Source organism: Bombina bombina, chromosome 7 (assembly GCF_027579735.1).
Source record: "Bombina bombina isolate aBomBom1 chromosome 7, aBomBom1.pri, whole genome shotgun sequence".
NCBI classification, from domain to species: Eukaryota; Metazoa; Chordata; class Amphibia; order Anura; family Bombinatoridae; genus Bombina; species Bombina bombina.
This window is the reverse complement of record NC_069505.1, coordinates 404,540,214-404,561,663: the sequence shown is the minus strand read 5'-3', so window position 1 is coordinate 404,561,663 and position 21,450 is coordinate 404,540,214. Positions and strand designations below refer to the sequence as shown.

The following is a 21,450-nucleotide window of genomic DNA, read 5'->3' as shown; positions in this document are numbered from 1 at the left end:
CTATACCCCATCGAAATCCATAAAGTTGAATAGAATTTCATGCACTAGCACACAATCAATGTGCATTGTTGGGATTGTAAATACATTTAATAGAGCACTGTCAATACTTCACAATGAGTCACAATATTTATTGAATAAACAATGAATACATACAATCTTTACTATTTTGAATCTAAAATATTTGTAAACTTTTATTAAAGAACTTGATCAATATTAAACATCCAAATGTGTAAAAAACATTTACTAATGTGACGATTATATTTACAATCATGAGTAAAAATACAATCTAGTTCAAATGTCAACCAAAAATATAAAAAATTAAAGGATTCCGTATGTTATATATGCGTCACATATATACGCATACCATTCTCATAAATTCTAATTTATTCTACATGCCAAATATAGTAACAGCACCCCCAGGAGGTATGTGTATGGAAGTTACAAAGATATGAATCCATGAACCATTAAGTAATGGCCAATCAGAGATCATCACACAAACATGACTTGACTCAGTATAGCCTCACAGACATGCTAACAAAATTACAGTATTTTATCCAATCAGATGTACAGATAACATGTCCCAAGTTGCATCTCATGTTTACTTCCCCATATAAAAAGTCCATTACACGTAGCCATTTTTGTCAGTTCTCTAATACCTGTTGGTATTATATATATATATATATATATTTATATATATATATATATATATACTATATATATTGCCTACAAACCAACAGGATGTCTCCCAGGTTCACACTGGCAGAAAGTACTGCACTGGTCAACACGGTCGAGGAGTTTTATCCGCAGCTGTTTGGGACTCAGAAGGGGTCGACAAAGCCGGCGAATAAGAGGGCCCTCTGGGTGTCTATCACCGTTTCTGTGAATTCGGTGAAAGACATACAGAGGACCACAGATCAAATCATATGTAGATTTGGGGATATGAGGTTGAGGCTTAGCAATAAAGTCCGCCTCATGAGGGAGTGGGCAAAAGCCCGTCGGAGAGGTGGAAATCAGGATCCACGCCCACAGAAACTTTTCCTACATCTTCTGAGGAGACTTTATAAGCCTTCCTCAATCTCCGTTTCCCCTGCAGATTTGCTTCCGCACGCTCCTTGGCCCCATCACAGTCCCCAGCTGCTGGCTCTGAAACTGACCCGGAAGCCAGTGCAGCTCCAATCGGTGACCTGGGAGAAGGCACTACAGAGGCTGAACCAGGTAAATATCAAACTTCATATAATATATTAATATTTGAGTATATATTTAAGCAATGTGTATATAGTCATATATCCAACCTATATAGATCTCCCAACAGACGTTGCATATGATGGTAGACATCTGAATTTAGAATCGTCACACATCAAATAGGAATAATGCTTTTTCTTGCGCTCTCCCGAATATGCGTCACAGAGCTAAAATAGAATTGTGTATCTGTGAAATCCCTATCCTCCGCCATTTCATACCTTGAATATCGATTCATACAAAAGTTAGAAATATTAATTTGTGATATTCAATCTTTACAATGATTCTATTGGAATATCGTGATACACACAAATGTATATATATTCTAAAGCTTTATAAATTATACTCATCACACTACTAGATCCAAATCAATTCATAATCATGGATGCACAACTATGCTTTTAATTATTGCGCAATGCTCATGGAAGATTTAATTGTGCAGAGACGTGAACATAGGTTTGCTGTAGCAGTGGCATTACTTTAGACATGTTTGTCAAATGTATACATTAATTAGTATAAATGTGAAGAATACAGTATCCTGATTTTAAATCTTATAAATTACAAAAGCTATACTAGCAATATAAAAAGAAAAATTACCGCTTAATGTCTAACAATTGATGACAATGCAAGAAGACATAAAATGACTTAAAGGGACAGTCAACAACACAAAAGCTTTAAAATAAATATACATGATCTCTTTATTTATAAATACATTTTTGAAAACCATTGACTCACGTGAAGAATTAAAATGTTTAACGTTGTCAATTTGAAAAACAATGTATGATTGTTCGTGTCAAAGTTCTGATTTGTATTAATGATATCCAATCCTGATTGAATATTTTACAGAGATGGATGTTGGTGCTGGACCCTCTAGCCCGGGTTTGTCCCATTCTGGTATGTCTGATTATACTTTACTTTTGGCTTACAAATTTGTACATAACATTGCCTAATCCATTCACATTGATCTATATTAACATGTATCCTCTAATTCGATTTCAAGTGTATTTAAAAAGAAGACTCACGAGTCAGAGATTGAATTCCATTGTAATCAAAATCTCAATTTATTAGTATTCGAAGATATTCCTCTGATTCTTGCTATCTTTATTTGAATGTAATATTAGGGTCTTGCCCATTTTTTATTCTGCACCTGGGTAGTGCTTGACAGTTGGTGGCTACATTTAGACAACACTAACACATGTTTACACATGTGCAGAATATATAAATATACATCTCATATGCTTTGATATTTTCTATTTACTATTAAGAGAGGAGAATTAAATATTCATGATGACAGGAGGAAACTATATATTTGTTTGAAATTGCATGCTCTCTCCAATTCATTAAATCAACATATAGAATACACAATTCCTTTAGAGTGACATTCTCAAATATTGGTATTGAATTTATCTATAGATAAACAATATCTTTTTAATCATTACACTGTTTTGATGAAACAATACTGTGATTTAAATCACATCTTTCACTCTCGGACTACCTTTATATATAAGCAAATTCTAACAGCACCATGATGACATAGTTTAAAATATATCTTACGTCTTGCATTGTGATCAATATGTGTTGTTTCAGAAACCAGATTACTGTACATTGCACAAATGTACATATGTTCCACATGTATTATGCTCTAGTTGTCACCAGTTGTTATTCAAAGTGTTGTCTGTCTGGATTCTTTTGCAAAGAGGGACTAATAGTAATTTGTGTTGCCATAGATTAATATGATAAGAATTGGCTGTCTAACATTTTAAGAAATCATTTTCTTTCCACTCACCTTGATGAACTAAAGAATTTATTTTTCATATTAGTAGTTTAGTCTTCACATTTCAAAAGATGTTATTTCAAATAGTTTAGAATAATGTTATTTTGGAATACCAAATATGTATATTTAAAGTTGATGTACAAATTGTGTTACATAATATTTATTTATATCATTAATAGATCAAGTTATTGTGACAGACTCGGAGGGAGCCAGCACTGACACAGACCTGCAAGTCCATTGACTCATTCATACATCATTTAAGGTGTCTTTTTCAAAAATATTCTGATCATGATTATGATGAAGCAATAAATTTAAATAAAACTTATAATGTACTCATCTAATTATATATATATATTTGTTTTTTTATTATTTTAATATTAAGATCTCAAAGCTTCTTAGTCTACACCTTTGTGCTTCAGAACATGGCTAGCACATGTTGATATTTTGAATAAATGTATACAACAACTATCAAGCGATACACACATGAGAACTATTAAATGTTCCATGTACTATGCTTTTTTCCGGATTTTCAAAATACAGACAATCACATTTAATTATTAATCATCAATAATTATATATTTGATTTCATTTGCATGCACTATCAAAATTAGGAAATTCCTAACTTTGGTTTCATTTGCATGCACTATCAAAATTAGGAAATTCCTAACTTTGGTTCAGTATCTACTCTACTGAAGAGATTGATGTGGATTACAGCTATACCCAGAACACAGGAAGGATCAGAGCAAACCTACTCTGGCTTTCAAAATAATAAAATCTTGCTTGTGGCGAAGAAATTCAGACACCAAAAACTTCACCTCCTCCATTGACAGAGGCAAAGAGAATGACTGGGGTTTGTGGGAAGGGATTCTTAACAGTTTGACTGTGGTGCTCTTTGCCTCCTCCTGCTGGCCAGGAGTGATATTCCCAACAGTAATTGAGGATGCTGTGGACTTACCATATCTTAGGAAAGAAATGTATAATTCTTTTTAACAGGTGGCTTGTCATGAGTGGGATAATCATCCACCTACAAACCACTTTTAATGCCTATAATGCATGAATATCTTATAGCCTGAAATTAAACGAATATTCTTCAGCCACTGCTTCAGAGGTTACTGAATTTCTGAAAATCCATCCTCAGAAGAGAAATTGTCAGATTTTAAAGTACCCTATTTTTCTGTAGAGTATTTTGATCGGTTGATCGTAAAAGATGTCCCTGATAAGCACAAGGCCAGCGAAGTATCAACTTCTGTTGCATGCATGTGTCTGTATATAACTGCTGGAAGCATGACAGCCATCAACTCAGTAAAAGAAGAGTTAATATATTCTTTCAATTTTGGAGGTAGTTCTGTAGAACCTCATTTGTTATAGATGTGGTGAGTAGTAAACTCCTGAACACTCTCACCACATGACATACAAGAGACACAAGAATATACTTACATTGTACACAACAGCTTGAGGGGATTAAATTATTAGTAGATCTGCCTTCCAGTGAATTAGTGGAAGGTCCAGAGGTCTGAGCTGTACCCATTTGCTCTATTACAGTAGCGTAAGGAAAGGCAAGTATAGTAAGGATAAGAGTGCTGTTATTTCTGAGGTGGTAATCTAAGTACAAACATATTCTATAAAACAGACAAGAAATTAGATAAGCGAGGAATGATATAAATCAGATGATAGATTACAAGGCACTATGTAAAACTGGTTAATCCTTGAAGGGAATACAGTAATGTACAAAGCCCCTGATAACCAAATTAACATTACCAGCAAATGAAATGTTAACAGCAGCAATTAAATGGTTATATTATGAGAAATATCCTTTTGGTAAGCTCTAATATGTCCCAAAATCTCACCTCCTCCATGGACTCTTGAAGGGACAGTCTACACTAAAAGTGTTATTGTTTAAAAAGATAGATAATGCCTTTACTTCCCATTCCCCAGCTTTGCACAACCAACATTGTTATATTAAAGGGACAGTCAACACCAGAATTGTTGTTGTTTAAAAAGATAATCTCTTTATTACCCATTCCCCAGTTTTGCATAACCAACACAGTTATAATAATACACATTTTACCTTTGTAATTACCTTGTATCTAAGCCTCTGCAAGCTGCCCCCTTATTTCAATTCTTTTGACAGACTTGCACTTTTATCCAATCAGTGCTCACTCCTAGGAGCTTCACATGCCTGAGCTCAATGTTGTTTATATGAAACACATGAACTAGCACCCTCTAGTGGTGAAAAACTGTCAAAACCCTCCAGGGGTGACACCAAAAAAAATATTTTTTTTTTTTTATTTTTTTATTTTATTGAAATTCAAAGAAATACAATGTTGAGATGCATAGATTTATTTTTTATTAGAGGGGCTGGCATTTGTGAACATTGGTGGGACTGGGGAAGTTGTAGACACACAATTTTTTTGCCCCTTGAGCCAGTGCTGCAATTTCAACAAATAGTTTTCCCGGCTGCTTTTGCTTGTTTGTACTTTGCTTCTCCCCTGCCCAATTTCGCTGTGAATGTTGTGGGCATGCCGTGGGGCTTGCAAAGTTGCGCTGCTAGCCTAAACCTGCCTGCCTATCTGTGCTCACTGCTCAGTGACATGTGGAGCAGTGGAGTCACTCACTGCTGTGCTGTCTCTCTAAACGGGATCATGAGGGGATGCCTGGCACCTGACCGCATGACTGTTTGACACTCTCTTTAAAGTGAAGGAGCCACGTATGATGCCCACCAGACCATTATGGTTACGGTACACTAAGTGCACACTGAACAGGTAGGAGGGCAGAGGTGATTGGCCATAAGAAGCGGTAGGCACACAGCCCGGGGCTGTGCACTGACAGGCTTGGAACAGAGTCAGAAAGCAGAATTTTCATAGTTTGCGCCTAAACCTTTTCTTTAGTGATTTATTTTTAGAGTGCTCTGTTTATCTTTCATTTGATGCTCTGCTGAGCCAGAGAGCAGCTCTAGGCATGCGCTTTATAATTAATGCAGTGCAGTTTACATATTTTGTAAGTGTGTGTCTGAGTTTTTGTGTGTGTGTCTCAGTGTTTTTGTGTGTGTGTTTTTGTGTGTGTGTCTGAGTGTGTTTCCGAGTGTTTGTGTGTGCATCTGAGTATGTTTTTAAGTGTGTCTGAGTGTTTGTATGTGTGTTTGCCTGTGTTTTTGTGTGTGTGTCTGCTTTCTGGGGGGGGGGGGTGACACCATAACTTACCGCACCGGGTGACACCAACCCTAGTGACGCCACTGCTAGGTCATACCTCCCAACATTTCAAAATTCAAAAGATGGACATCTCACCCCCCCCGCGGCAAATGAAATGTGGTGGGCAGTAGTGGGGGCGGGGCATAAAAAAGTAATATAAATAAAATTCTAAATAAAGTCATATCTTTTAATACTCTTAGGCAGCAAATCAAACACAAGCTCAAACCACTGGTATAGCTATGTGAGCTCTGTATTTAATTAACCTTTGCAGAGACAGTGCTAAATATTTTAATTTTAATTAGACATTTAATAATAGATGACCTTTAAAGTTAGCAAAAATGCACAGTAACACACTACATAGCATACACTTACACATACACACACACTACATACCATACACTTACACATGCAGATACACACACTACATTGCAAACACTTATACAGGCAGATGCGCACACACACACTACATAGCATACACAGATACACAGACACACTACATAGCATACACTTATACATGCAGATACACACTACATAGCTTACACTTATACATACAGATACACACACACTACATAGTATACTTATACATGCAGATACACACACATGCACTACATAGCTTACACTTATACATGCAGATACACACACACTACATAGTATAAACTTATACATGCAGATACACACCCTTCATAGCTTACATTTATACATACAGACACACACTACATAGCATACACTTATACATACAGATATACACACATACACACTACACAGCTTACACTTATACATGCAGATACATACACACAAATAGATACAAATAGACACACACACTACTTCATATATGGGTATCTGTAACTCCATTGTATGGGGTCCTAGGGTTGGCAAGCACATTAGCTGGCAGTCTGAGGCTGCCACTGTTCATTACCCTGGTGTTAGCACTGCTCATCGAATAAAACTGAAGGCATGCTAGTATTATCACCGGGGGTAGATGTCATCACTACCAGGGGTTAGAGGTCATCATTACCTGAGGTCAGAGGATATACAGCCTTCCTACTCCTGCTTAACCCACACCCCATTACTTTTCCACAAGGAATCTAACTGGTATATAACCCTGGGAGAGAAAAGCCAGCTGCTTCTGAGTATGTGCCCAATAGAATAAAAAAAAAATATAAAAAAAAATGAATGCATGGGGCAATGCGGGACAGATGGCTAGCAACCCGGGACAGCAGGACAGACCCCTAAAATCGGAACTGTCCTGCGAAAATCTGGACAGTTGGGGGGTATGTCCTAGGTTTAGCTTTCAACTAATAGCAGCTGTGGGGCCCTGGGCAAGACAAATTTGCAGGGCCCCACAGCCCAGCACTCTTGTTTCCCTTCTGCTGTTATGGCCCACCCTTGTCCCAACATTCAGTGTTACCTTTATAAAGAATAAAAGCATATATTACACCTCCTGATACCAGACACTTCCTCAGGATATACACTGCACCTTCTCAAAACCTCACCCATAAAAGTGCAGGACCCCCAAACTGCGGGGGCCTGGGCGGGTGCCCCTCTCACCCTGCCCAAAGGGAAGGCCAGGAGCTTCTTAAAGGGACATGAAACCACAACAATTTCTTTTATGATTCAGAGGATACAACTTTCCAATTAACTTGTATTATCCAATTTGCTCCATTCTCTTGGTATCCTTTGTTGAAACACATACCTATTTAGCTAGTTGGGAGCTAGCTCCTGATTGGTGGTAGCACGTGCCCCTCTCGTCATTGGCTTACCATTGTCTTCAGATAGCTACCGTTAATGCATTACTGCTGCGACAATAAAGGATACCAAGAGAATGAAGCAACATCTGGTTTCTTGGCCCTCTGCACTCACAAATACCACAGGGACTATTAGAAACAAACAAAACAAATCAGACTAAATTACAGCTAATGGGGCAAAATCCATTATAGTCACAGTTTATAATGGATTTTTATGTCCCTTCATTTTTTAGGCTTTGAGACATTGAATTTGAGTGTATAACGCATAGCAGTTTTTATTGAGATCAATGACGTTGAAAACAAAAAAACTTTACTATGCAAAACGCACTGGCATCTACAATGATTTATCTAACCATTCAACATGATATCGTCGTCATCCCCCAAATTATACAACAAGAATAAACACATTTTATGCAATACTCGAGTACCCTGCTTACTCCCTAAACCTCCTCACGCTGGCTGTTTATAAATTAATTAATTATTCTCTGACAGAAACGTGCACAGATTATAGCGGGTAAATAATTTAGTGCGTTTTGATTGGTTGAATCTATAAGTAGGCGTACGCCTCTTGGATTCCGACCTTTGTGGTAAATCATGCTATTGGTTAACTTGTAACTGATGTCATTCTCCGCCAATCCTGATGGCTTGAACTTCCATTCGTCCAATAACAATGATTGGGCGGGTTTCGTTTGTCCTCCCGCGCCTTTTTCACAGGACTGGACAGGACAGGAGCTGAGTGTTGTGGATACTTTACAGCAGAGTACTGTAGTCTGCTGGGAGGCGGGAGCTGTCCGGTTGTGTTACGGTGTGAGGCCCATCCCGAGAATCTAGTGTGTGACGTGGATTCGCAGTAAGCCGAGACCGGACACGGGTGCAGCGCTTCCCTCTGCCTTCCTATAAAATAGTCCCAGGAGGCTTATTAACCCCTTAATTGCCTATCTGCACTTGAGGGCATTATCAATCATTTGTCTATGACAGCCAAAGGGTTAAACCTGAGATTAACATGACTGTGGTTTGGACAGCTAGCTTGTGTCAAGTAGTGTTTTGCCGGGGTCTCCAAAACGTTCTATGAATGAACCTATTTTAATAAACTCACAGTTCATTTAATTTTATTGTAAAATGCACTTTTATTGCTGACTACCTAAAGTTCATACGTAGCACCCACGATTAAACATTGAAGGGTTTTCTCAATAATATTTGTAATGAAAAAGCACTTGCATCAAAATCATTGTAGATGCTAAATTATATAATTACCCTTTCATTTTTGTTAAACATTTCACTGTTCCTCCGTTCGCATATTTCTGTATAAAATGATGAATTGTGTTGTAGCCAATCGTATCGCGCCCCCTTTGGCGTCCAGCAATTTAGTAATGCCCCAGGTTTTGATGCCAAAGGGGGTGCGATACGATTGGCTACAGCATGATGTATAATTTTACACAGAAATAGGCTGTGTTGCGGGCAGAGGAACGGTGAAATATATATATATAAAAAAATAAAATGGTAATTATATAATTTAGCGTCTACAATGATTTTGATGAATGAAAGTGCCCATCATCTTCTTTATCACAAATATTGTTGAGATAACTATTTTTTACAATGACTTTAAAGATTAAAAATATATCGGTGTAATGTGCATATTATTGCCCTGTTTGTTGCATACAACTGTTTAAAGGAACATAAAACCCAGTTCTTTTCTTTCATGATTCAGATTGAGAATACAATTGTAAACAATTTTCAAATTTACTTATTCAATTTGCTTCATTCGCTTGGTATCATTTGTTGAAGAAATAGCAACAGACATTGGTGAGACAATAAGATGAGGCATATATGTGCAGCAGCTCCTGAGTTTCCCTAGTTATGCTTTTCAACAAAGGAAACCAAAAGAACAAAGCTATTTAAATAATAGAAGTAAGTTTGAAAGTTGTTTAAAATGGATTGCTCTCTGAATCCATGAAAGAAACATTTTGGGTTTCATGACCCTCTGCTAAAGGGTTAATCATCAGTCATCTCTTGAGTAGCAGTGACAAGAGGCATATGTGCAGCCCCCAATCAGCAGCTAGCTCCCAGTAGTGCTTTGCGGCTCACAATCCTTCCTAACTGTGCCTTTCAATAAAGGATTCGGAGAGTACGAAGTAAAAAGTGATCATAGAAGTAAATTGAAAAGTCTCTTTAAATAGACATGAAAGTGAAATTAAACTTTCATGAATCAGACACAACATATAATTTGAATTAATATCGTTTACTCTATATGAACTCACTGGTTTCAAATCTGTGCTCAGGCCTCCGTAACCAGATAGATTGTCAGGATTACCTTGGGTGAGAGCAAGTAAAATAACAGTTTACTAATCAGCTGATTATTAGCCCTGTGCTCCAGTTCAGATATCCTCCAAATCTGGCCTGTTAGGGAAGGGTGAGGACAGGTTTGAAAACCAGTGGTTTAAAGTGGTGGTCAATTCAACTATACTTTAGTTAATATTTTATTAATAAATAACTCAATATAAGCACAGTGATGCTTGTGTTTTTTTTAATTTAAATTAACTTCTTTCCATACAAATTCTTAATTTATAAATCCGCTCCGTTACTTCTGCCCGGCTGCCTCCGTGTGAGAATTTCCGTAATTTCTATATTTCGCTGACAGGAAGATTTACTGTTTATTATAAGCAGAGGCGAGATCGTAGCTACAACTGCATTTGCACAGTTAAAGTTGTGCTGATGCGGCTTCAAAACTCTATGCACGGAGGCGTGCTTATACTAGATTTACATAGGGTTTATGGTGCAGTCCCGATTGGATGATGTACCTGTCAATCATACAGAGATTACTGAAATTCTCACCAGAGGCAGCCGGGGCACAGGTAACATGGAGCATATCTATAAATTAAGATTTTGTATGGAAAAAAAGTGTGTAAACCCCCATCCCACACAAGCATCACTGTGCTTATTAAACTTGAGAGACCAATGGCACTACTTATATCATATTTTGACTCTACATCTCATGTATATAGATCCTCTTGTATTAGGATTATATTTATTTTGAGTAATGGTGCTGTGTAGGGCATGAAACCTAAATTTTTTATTTCCTTATTCAGAAAGAGCATACAATTTAAACAACTTTCCAAATTACTTATATTATCAATTTTGCTGCATTCAGCAGCAATGCACTACTGGGAACTAGGAGAACACATCAATAAGCCAATGATAAGAGGTATATTTGTGCAGCCACAAATCAGCAGCTAGCACCCAGCCCTGAGCCTAACTATATATGCTTTTGAACAGCAGATATCAAGGGAACAAAGCAAAGTAAACAATAGAAGTAAATTGGAAAGTTGTTTGAAATTGTATTCTCTATCTGAATCATGAAATAAAATTTTTTGGCTTCATGTCCCTTTAATTAAGAAACACTATGCTCCTGGAAAAATCAAGATGTTATTTGTTTCATACATCTTTAAAATAAGGTTATACAGTTGTTCATTTAATTTATTACAAAGCTGAAATGCATTTCTCAGATCCATGGATATATATATATATATATATATATATATATATATATATATATATATATATATATATATATATATATATATATATATATATATATAAAATAATGAGGAGTGCACTCGCCAGGACTTTTTCAGAAGTTTAATTCCAATATGTAACTTGCCAGACTGCGGGTGCTGCTACTTGGTTACGGGTATGTGTACAATAATAATAGTTCCAAACACTGACGTGCATTGTGCAGTAGGTATTGTATTATTCTATATATGAGCATCGCTACGGTCTGAACGTTTCTGGTTTTATTGCTGCTGTTTTATACCGGACGTTTGTTCTTATTCTTGATGTAATGAGTACAGCTTAGACGTTAGTGGCCCAGGTTTTTGTTAATTTTGACACGGCTTTTGTATACATGTTGTGCTACCCTTTGTGTGCTATACATTATTGCATTAAGTACTTATGGATACACTGACATGCACATTGATACACTGACATTCACATTGACTATGTTATGCTATATTTGCATATTGGTTGCCTGGCTAACATGGCCCTTACAGTAACTTTGTGCTTATGTCTGTATGCATTTAGGTTGGGTTGATTTGACTTGACTTGTCTATCACATCATTTTGTGCCTGTCATTGAATGCTATATTGTATTATATTGTATTATATTGATGTATCTCCTATATATTCAGTATGCATACTATGTCTCTTCCTGCTGTATATTTGTATATTTTTATGCACTGTTAGTTGTACACTTGGCCAGCCTCATAGGTTGCTAGGGGAGTGTCCACACCCTGTGGGTGGCACCCCACCTGGAGAGCTAGTGATTGGCTGACCTACCTATTTAAGGGTGTCTGGTGTGGGTTTGTTCATATTGTATCTTTGTATGTCTGAAGAAGGGGCTAACCCCCCGAAAACGTTCACATATTGGAATTAAACTTCTGAAAAGTCCTGGCGAGTGCACTCCTCATTATTTTCTATTTACTTATCTGCTGCACCCTGGGCATTGGAACTGGATTTCTGGAGTGCTTGTCTATCCTGAACTTATATATATATATATATATATATATATATATATATATATATATATATATATATATATATATATATATATATATATATATATATATATATATCTATCTATCTATATATCTATCATACAGTCTGAGTATCAAATCTTTGAAAATTATACAGTTCATATAGATGAATTTCTAACTTCTCTTTTTAAAACCAAGATTTAAATTCTTATATGCTTTCAGCACTCACAGGGTTAAATATGTCTCTGTTTTCTCCTGTTATTTTCCATTGAGACGTACGTCTGAGCTTTGTGTATTTGAAACTCAGTATGGGACACTTAACAGCTAGATGACAGGAGTCACATTCCCTGTAAAACTGTTTTTTCTCTGCATACACTCAAGCTTCAAAAGATCAGTCCCAGACCTAGCGACCCTTGCCTACAGATAGGAAAACTCCTCCTTATAAAGGCTTGCTTTGAAGAAATCTGCTTTCACTAATTTAAACAAATGTTCCCTTTTGTTCTCTTAGATGTATTGAGCAGCTATGGGGGAAAGTGGTGTTCTGATAGGAAATCTTTGAAAACAATTCCTTTGTTCTCAGATGATTTGTAATCAGGAAAATGGAGCTTGGTCTGTTGCCGTTATAGCCCACACAACTCATGTCAAGGGAGATCTTAGCTGACATAAAATATCAAAAATTTAATAAACTACATATGTAATTTATTGAATGTTATTCACAGGTACCCTGACGTAAACAAATTGAAATCACGCAATTGTTCATGCAACCGTGATATTTCAATGATGGGATCAGGTCAGGGGGCGAGCCTGCAACGCTAGGCACGCCCACCATGACTCGATCCCATTCAGGAAGCGCTGTTGGCTTCAGTACAGCCAAACAGCTGGAAGTTTTCATGCCATACTAACGGCGCTAAAGCCCAGCACAGTTAGGACGGCATGGAACATCCTAAAGGTTGAACACTTGCCTCGAGCATGAAGGGGGTAAAGTCTATGGTGCCTATGTGTGTTGTGTACAGTGAAATATAGACAAAGTAAAATGGGACATTCAGGACAGTGAAAAATCGTATCTCCTTAGGTTGCATTTTTCCCACCCGTACTGTAGTGTTGTATGATTTATTGTTTTGAGTTATTATTTTGGTAAGTTGTTAAAATAACTTGATTTTATTTGTTTTTGGCAGGAAGAATGGTTGCCAAAAGAAGGCTTTCTAAATCGGATGATAAAGATGATAGTTTTGGAATCGACACATCAAGTAAGTAGTAGGATTTTTTTTGTGTTTAAATAATTTACAGCACTTATTTCTAAATATATTTAATTATACAATTTAATGATTACGATCTTACAAGAGTAAGGTTCTTATCACTTTGAAGCCCAAAGTTGGTAGCACTTAAATGTTTGCCCATATTTCTACAACCTTATTTAAAACCAAGCTTTATTATGTGAGATGTGCCTTAAAGGATTCTGTACTGCTTTAACTCAAAGTGATTGGTAAAATCTCAACACACAGACGTGAGTTGTTTTGAAAGTACATAATGGTGTATGAATAAAATACTGTAATGCATTAGATAATTTCATTAAAGGGCCCTTGTAGTAAAAAAAAACTACACGCTCTAATTTGTTAGAGTATGTCATTTTAAGACTAGCAACCCTGCACCTCTATGTGTTTAACCCCCACAAAGGGTTTAAATACATAGTAGAAGTACCAAGTGGGACCAGCAGAGCATTGCTGTTCCTGAGAATTGAGTTGTGCGACTATCGTTGCTTATAAGAGAAGCGTCAGTTTCCGCTTCCCAAGTGGTAATTTTACTATTTGTTTAACCCCCTTGCAGAAGTCCAGAATCTCTTATTACATGATCTAATGAATAATACTATAATGGCCCTTAAAACACATAGCAAGAAGCATGTGTATATTACCCACTAAAAAGGGGTTATATGCATGTCCTGCAGCCAATGCTCTGTTGAGCTGGTTATAAACAGTACAGGGCTAGAGTTTGGCGGCTATGTGTGTGTGGTTCTACTGATCAGCCCACCAGCCTTACCCAGCTCAATAGCTGTAATTAATTGTAGCTTGGGTGCTTGGCAGTTTGTATGTTAGCACATCATTTCACCGCAATTATTATTTAAAGGGACAGTACTAAATACATTGTTTTTCTTTTTCTTACATAATGGATCAAGATCCTCCTATAATATGAACATGTATCCTTTGTTTGGATAGTCAAGTGTTGCCACCAATGCAATTTTATTTCTCTTGCATAGAGAAAACTTTAAAAAATAAAGATAAGCTTTTTGTGTCTGAGCCAAATGTCTTTCAGGATGAAGCTGTTCAGGCCTTGCCACAGCTTTCTCCTCAACCGCCCCAATCCTTGATGGTGTCACATGCAGTGCCCTGCGTGCCTCTCAATCTCCTGGAGAATTTTATTTGCAAGCAGAAACTGCCGCCCAGGTATCTTCTGCGGCATTAGCTACCATTCCCATGCTTCAGGGAAGACGTAAGAGGATTTAATGAATCAGATAGTAAGGTGTCTGCTTCAGGCTTAGCTACACATATTTCCATTTCTCATAAGTCTGATGAGGAAGATACGTCGGTAGCCTCTGAGGGTATAATCTCAAATTCAGACAGTGTAAGTCCTTTATCTGATGCTGAAGTTGTATCCTTAAGATTTAAGCTTGAACATCTCCGTGTCTTGTTAAAGGAGGTTTTGGCTAACTTGGACGACTCTGATACACCTGTCATGGCAACCTTCAGTGTGTATTGCCACTGTGACAAGTGCTGTAGCCTATTGGTTGGATGCATTGTCCAAATCTCTTCAGGTAGAGACTCCTTTGGAGGAGATCCAAGACAGGATTAAGGCCCTTAGCTAATTCCTTTATTACGGACACTTCATTGCAGGTTATTAAGTTGGGAGCCAAGATATCTGGTTTCGCGGTTCTAGCGCATAGAGCTTTGTGGCTGAAAGTTTTGTCAGCGAATGTTTCATCTAAGTCCAAGTTTTTGGCAATTCCTTACAAGGGTAAGACCTTATTTGGACCTGGTTTGGCGGAAATTATTTCCGCTATCCGGGGTGGTAAAGGGTCTTTTCTTCTTCAAGATAAGAAGAATAGAACTAAAGGACGTCAGAGTAATTTTCGTTCCTTTTGTAACTTCAGAGGTAAGATTTCTCCTTCCTCTTCCAAGCAGGAACTGTCCAAGCCTTCCTGGCAGCCCAGTCAGCCTTGGAATAAGGGGAAGCAATCAAAGAAACCTGCAGCTGACTCTAAATCAGCATGAAGGGTTTGCCCCTGATTCGGGATCGGATCAAGTGGGGGGCAGACTTTCTCAGTTCTCTCAAGTCTGGATACGAGATGTACCAGATCCTTGGGCTGTGGACATAGTATCCCAGGGTTACAAATTGGAATTCAAGACTTTTCCTCCCAAGGGCAGGTTCCACCTTTCAAGATTATCTGCAGACCGGATAAAAAAGAGATGAGTTCTTGAAATGTGTACAGGATCTTTCCTCCCTAGGAGTGATAGTTCCAGTCTCTGTACAGGAACAGGGTCCAGGTTTTTATTACAATCTGTTCATGGTTCCCAAAAAAGAGGGAACTTTCCGACCCATTCTGGACCTAAAATGTCTAAAAAAGTTTCTCAGAGTACCGTCCTTCAAGATGGAAACTATACGTTCCATTCTTCCCCTGATCCAAGAGGGTCAGTTCATGACGACCATAGACCTGAAGGATGCGTATCTTCATGTTCCCATTCACAGGGATCATTGCAAATTTTAGAGATTTGCCTTTCTGGACAAACACTTTTAGTTTGTGGGTCTTGCCACAGCTCCAAGAATTTTCTCAAAGGTTCTGGGGGCGCTCTTGGCAGCGATCCGGTCTCGGGGAATTGCAGTGGCGCCCTACCTGGACGACATATTGGTTCAGGCGTCATCTTTTCAACTAGCAAAATCTCACACAGAGATCTTGTCTTTTCTTCATTCCCACAGGTGGAAAGTAAATCTGGAAAAAAGCTCCCTTGTTCCAGCTACAAGGTTAATTTTCTTAGGGACCATAATAGATTCCCTATCGAAGATTTTTCTGATAGAGGTCAGAAGAGACAAGATTCTTGCCTCTCTCTACAGTCGTCTATTCGACCATCAGTGGCTCAATGCATGGAGGTAATAGGTCTGATGGTGGCTGCCATGGACATCATTCCCTTTGCCCGATTCCATTTGAGAGCCCTGCAGTTGTGCATGCTCGGACAATGGAACGGGGATCATTCGTGTCTGTCTCAGAAGATAAATCTGGATCAGTCGACAAGAGACTCTCTCCCGTGGTGGCTTTCTCAGGAACATGTGTCTCAGGGCACATGCTTCTGGAGACCTTCCTGGGTAATTGTGACTACGGACGCCAGCCTGCTAGGCTGGGGAGCAGTCTGGAACTCTTTAAAGGCGCAGGGACTATGGACTTGGGAGGAGTCTGCTATCCCCATAAACATCTTGGAGTTGAGAGCGATTTTCAATGTTCTGATGGCTTGGCCTCAGCTGCCCTTATCCCGGTTTATCAGGTTTCAGTCAGACAACATAACCTCAGTGGCTAACATCAACCACCAGGGAGGAACTCTGAGTTCCTTAGCCATGAAGGCTGTGGCTCAGATTATTCAGTGGGCGGTAGCCCACAATTGCTCTCTCTCAGCCATCCACATTCTGGGAGTGGACAACTGGGAAGAAGATTTCCTGAGCAGACAGACCTTTCATCCCGAGGAGTGTGAACTCCATCCGGAAGTATTCTCCTGCTTAACCTTCAAATGGGGGGTGCTGGAGTTAGATCTGATAGTGTATAGACAAAATGCCATGCTTCCAAGGTACGGTTCAAGGACAAGGGATCCGCGGGCCACTCTGATAGATTCTCTAGCGGTTCCTTGGGTTTTCAGGACGGCATACCTATTTTCTCTGTTTGCTTTTCTGCCACGAGTCATTGCTCGTATCAAACAGGAGAGAGCGTTGGTGATTCTAATAGCTCCTGCGTGGCCTCGCAGGATCTTGTATGCAGACCTAGTGGAAATGTCGTCTCTCCCACCTTGGAGGCTGCCTCTGAGGAAGGACCTTCTACTTCAGGGTCCCTTCCTTCATCCAAATATCGTTTCTCTGAAGCTAACTGCTTGGAGATTGAATGCTTAGTTCTGTCTAAGCGTTGTTTTTCCGGTCATTGACACCATGATTCAGGCTTCCTACTGGCCAGGAGTGATATTCCCATAAGTAATGGAGGACGCAGTGGAAAGAGACATTTATCAGGTAAGCATAAATTTATTTTTTTCCCGAGTATACAATTTGTGTCCACATGCATCAAGCCACCTGTGTATTTTCATGCTTATTTAAAAAATAAAACACGGTAGAATTAATGTCCATAATTCATGCAGATGGATGCGTATTGCGGTTTGATATTTAACCATGCTACATTCACATATCAAGTTTAAAGCTTGCAAATTTGCTTGAAAATCATATGAATTAGTTGTGTATTTGCTAATGCACATGAAAGTTTGTTTTTTGTCATTTTAATTAAAAAATGACATTGCTCCTCCTTATGCTTCATTTGTATGTAATTGCTGTTGCATGGTAGTCCGATAAAGAATCAGTTCCAATTGTGGATACTTCTTCTTTTTGCGCCACTGTCCTTGCAGTTTTGCAATGGCGTCTTTTAGCCTCTTGGTGCAAATTAGCCCATTCATGACAAATTTGCTTGTTTTCTGAATAGCCATTTTGCACAAAGTACTTAGGATACATCTGACCAAACCAGTATATTATTGCGATTAAGCATTTTTTGGTAAACTTTATGCCTTGTGCATCAAAAATAAAATTTAAATGCCATGAACTTTCTTTGTAAATGCGATGCTGAGGAATTGATTACGTCTTGCATTCATAAAAATGTTACCTCAGGGACCTAATCTGACTGAATATTATAGGGTATGCTGTCAGATATAGCTGTAATTTACAGCTCTGATTCACAATAAACACTTTCTTAATCGGCAGTGCACAATGGGGTTTTGGATTTGTAATTATGACGGTTTAATAATCCATTGAGTTTTCTTTCAGTTTAAAATTTTGTCTCATTAAGCTATATCTTAGAAACTTGAGAGGGTTGTGTATTATGACTAGTAGCAAACCATTGATTAAAGAGACAGTAAAGTATTTTTTTTTTGTTTGTGTCTGCAATAAATCACTCAATTGCAAAAGATCTAAATGCAAAATAGTATTCTCAGCAGAAAATTTTGCCTGCCGGGTGGCATTATGAAGTAGGCAGATAAAAGCAGTGTAACATTTTGCAATAATGTTTTCCATTAATTATAAATGTTCCTTAACCACTTAACAACATATTACGTACAGAATGCATTGTTGGTTGTTTTGCTCTTAAAGTGAATGTAAACTTTTATGAATTAGTTCCCGGTTTTTAAAAATACTATTTAAAACAGGGGCACTTTCATTCATGAACGTTTACATTGCAGCATATTTTTACAAATACTTACCTTTCTGTTCAGCGACGCAGGATCAGCAATTCCCCACCTGCTTCTCATGCTGAACTTACACAGCAATGAGGAAACCGGCTTCTTCCAATCACAGCGTGGCCTCACGATATGGATGCTCTGGGGGGAAGCCATGATTGGAGGAAGCCGGTTTCGTTATTGGTGACGTAAGTACAGAGGAACTGCGGGCTTTGCTGAAGAGAAAGGTAAGTATTTGTAAAAATAAGTTGCGATGTAAAGTGCCCTTGTTTTAATAGTATTTTTAAAAAACGGGCACTAATTCATGAAAGTTTACATTCACTTTAAGTATGGCACCTGTTTCCTGGTCTGCAGTATAACAGGTCTTGCTGACAACGGTGAGACCGCTCTATTTCTCTATGCCACATCAGAGAGGCAGCACAGTTTTCTGTTTAATGTTCCTTTTAGGTATACCCCTTTTAGAAGCTCACAAATTCATATGTTCTGTCATCTCATTTAAGGATGGTTTACAGCTAACAGTGACTCACAGACAGAGGGCCCTCTACCCCTTATAGTTCATGCAAATGTGTTTCTTTCTAATGACACGATTAGTCCACGGATCATCTAATTACTATTGGGAATATCACTCCTGCCCAGCAGGAGGCGGCAAAGAGCACCACAGCAAAGCTGTTAAATATCACCTCCCTTCCCTCCCACCCCAGTCATTCTCTTTGCCTAGGTTAGAGCAAGGAAGTGGTAAAATTAGGTATTTGAAATTCTTCAATCAAGAGTTTATTATTTTATTTTAACATCACAAGCTTGTGGTGTTTGTTCTGCTAGGGTGTAGCCGTAGTCCACATTAGTCTCTTCAGTAGAGCAGTGGTGGCTTTCAAGCAATGGGAACTTGTGGGACATAATTCTCACTGCGCCTCCCATATATCTAATGCTGCCCTAATACTGAAAGTCTGAGCAAGATTACTCAGACTTTATCTTTTTTCCTCAGGTCCATGTGAGGGAGAGGACCTCTCAAACCAGGTGAGCTGCCTTACTGCTGGGCAGAATTCCCAAGGTAAGTGCTAAGTTTATTTTCTGGGGTATGTACACAGGAAAATTTGGCACTTTAATATATATGATGACTCTTAAGATGACATTATCCTTGGGAGTGAGGATACGTTATAGGGCAGTTACGGCAGGCACTGGGGATGTGGAGATATGGCTCATGTGAGGTGCGATTTCACAACTCCCGACAGCTTAATTTTTACATTTCATTTGCCAACCGGGAGGTTTACCTTTGATACGCCCACAATGGGCGGAGCTAAACTACGCGGCAATGTTTGCACGCCTTTTTGTTACATATCCTCATTTCCAGTGTTACGGAGAATGGTTAAGAAGTTTTCTCTGCTTTGTTATGGTGACGCAGCAGAACAGCCTCAGATACGATATTAAAGTATCTAATATTCTGTGAATTATACGATCCGGTGGCAGGCACCTCAGCAAAGCTGAGGTGTGGAGATTGTCTGCTGTTTATTATTAAAAGAAAAGCCATTTTTTGTTGTAAAGCAAAATAAGGACATTACATTTATCATTTAAAGACACAGTAACTTTTTTTTGTGAGGTAATTTCTAGTTAAGATCAATTTTAATTGTTCAATCAGTGAGCGAGGTTGCTGACTCAGTTGTTGCTATCTCAAAGGTCCCCTCTCAGGAGCCTGAGGAGGAGGATACTTCGGTAGCATCTGAGGGTGAAATCTCTGATTCTGACAGTGTAAGTCCTCCTGCTGATACCGAAGTAGTATCTTTCAAGTTTAAGCTAGAACACCTCTGTCTGTTACTTAAGGAGGTTTTGGCAAACAGTATCCAAGGTGGAAGGGGCAATTTCCACTTTGGCTAAGAGGACTACTATCCCCATAGACTATAGCTGCACTTTTAAGGATCCTATGGACAAAAAATTAGAGGGGTTACTCAAGAAGATGTATGTACACCAGGGTTTACAATGGCAGCCTGCAGTGTGCGTTGCTACCGTCACTAGTGCGGCGGCATACTGGTTTGATGCGTTGTCTGATTCTATTAGGACAGACACTCCCCTTGAAGAGATCCAGGATAGAATAAAGGCCCTTAAGTTGGCCAATTCCTTTATTATGGAAGCTTCCCAACAGGTTATTAAACTGGGAGCAAAAATTTCGGGGTTTGCTGTACTAGCCTGCAGAGCTTTATGGTTAAAATCTTTGTCTGCGGATGTGTCATCTAAGTCTAAACTTTTGGCGATTCCTTACAAAGGAAAGACCTTGTTTGGACCGGGAGGAAAGGGTCATTTTCTCCCTCCGGATAAGAGAAACAAACAAAAGGGAAGTCAGTTATTTTCGTTCCTTTCGGAATTTAAAGGGAAATCCTTCCTCTTCCAAGCAGGAGCAGCCCAAACCTTCCTGGAGACCCAATCAGTCTTGGAACAAGGGCAAACAATCCAAAAAGCCTCCTACTGAATCAAAGACAGCATGAAGTGTCTGCCTCTGATCCGGGACCGGATGTTGTGGGGGGCAGAC

At 38.6% G+C, this 21,450-nt stretch overlaps 1 protein-coding gene across 1 annotated transcript in view; it reads left to right on the top strand.

The window, feature by feature from the left end:
• Window positions 1-8,663: 8,663 nt before the first annotated feature.
• The window catches only part of FANCD2 (FA complementation group D2), a gene marked incomplete in the record, with an annotated part of 1,113,076 nt that continues 1,100,289 nt past the window's right edge, over window positions 8,664-21,450 (top strand). The window contains 2 exon segments of the mRNA XM_053689418.1: window positions 8,664-8,796; window positions 13,650-13,721. Of these exon segments, the coding sequence (XP_053545393.1) occupies window positions 13,655-13,721 (67 nt within the window).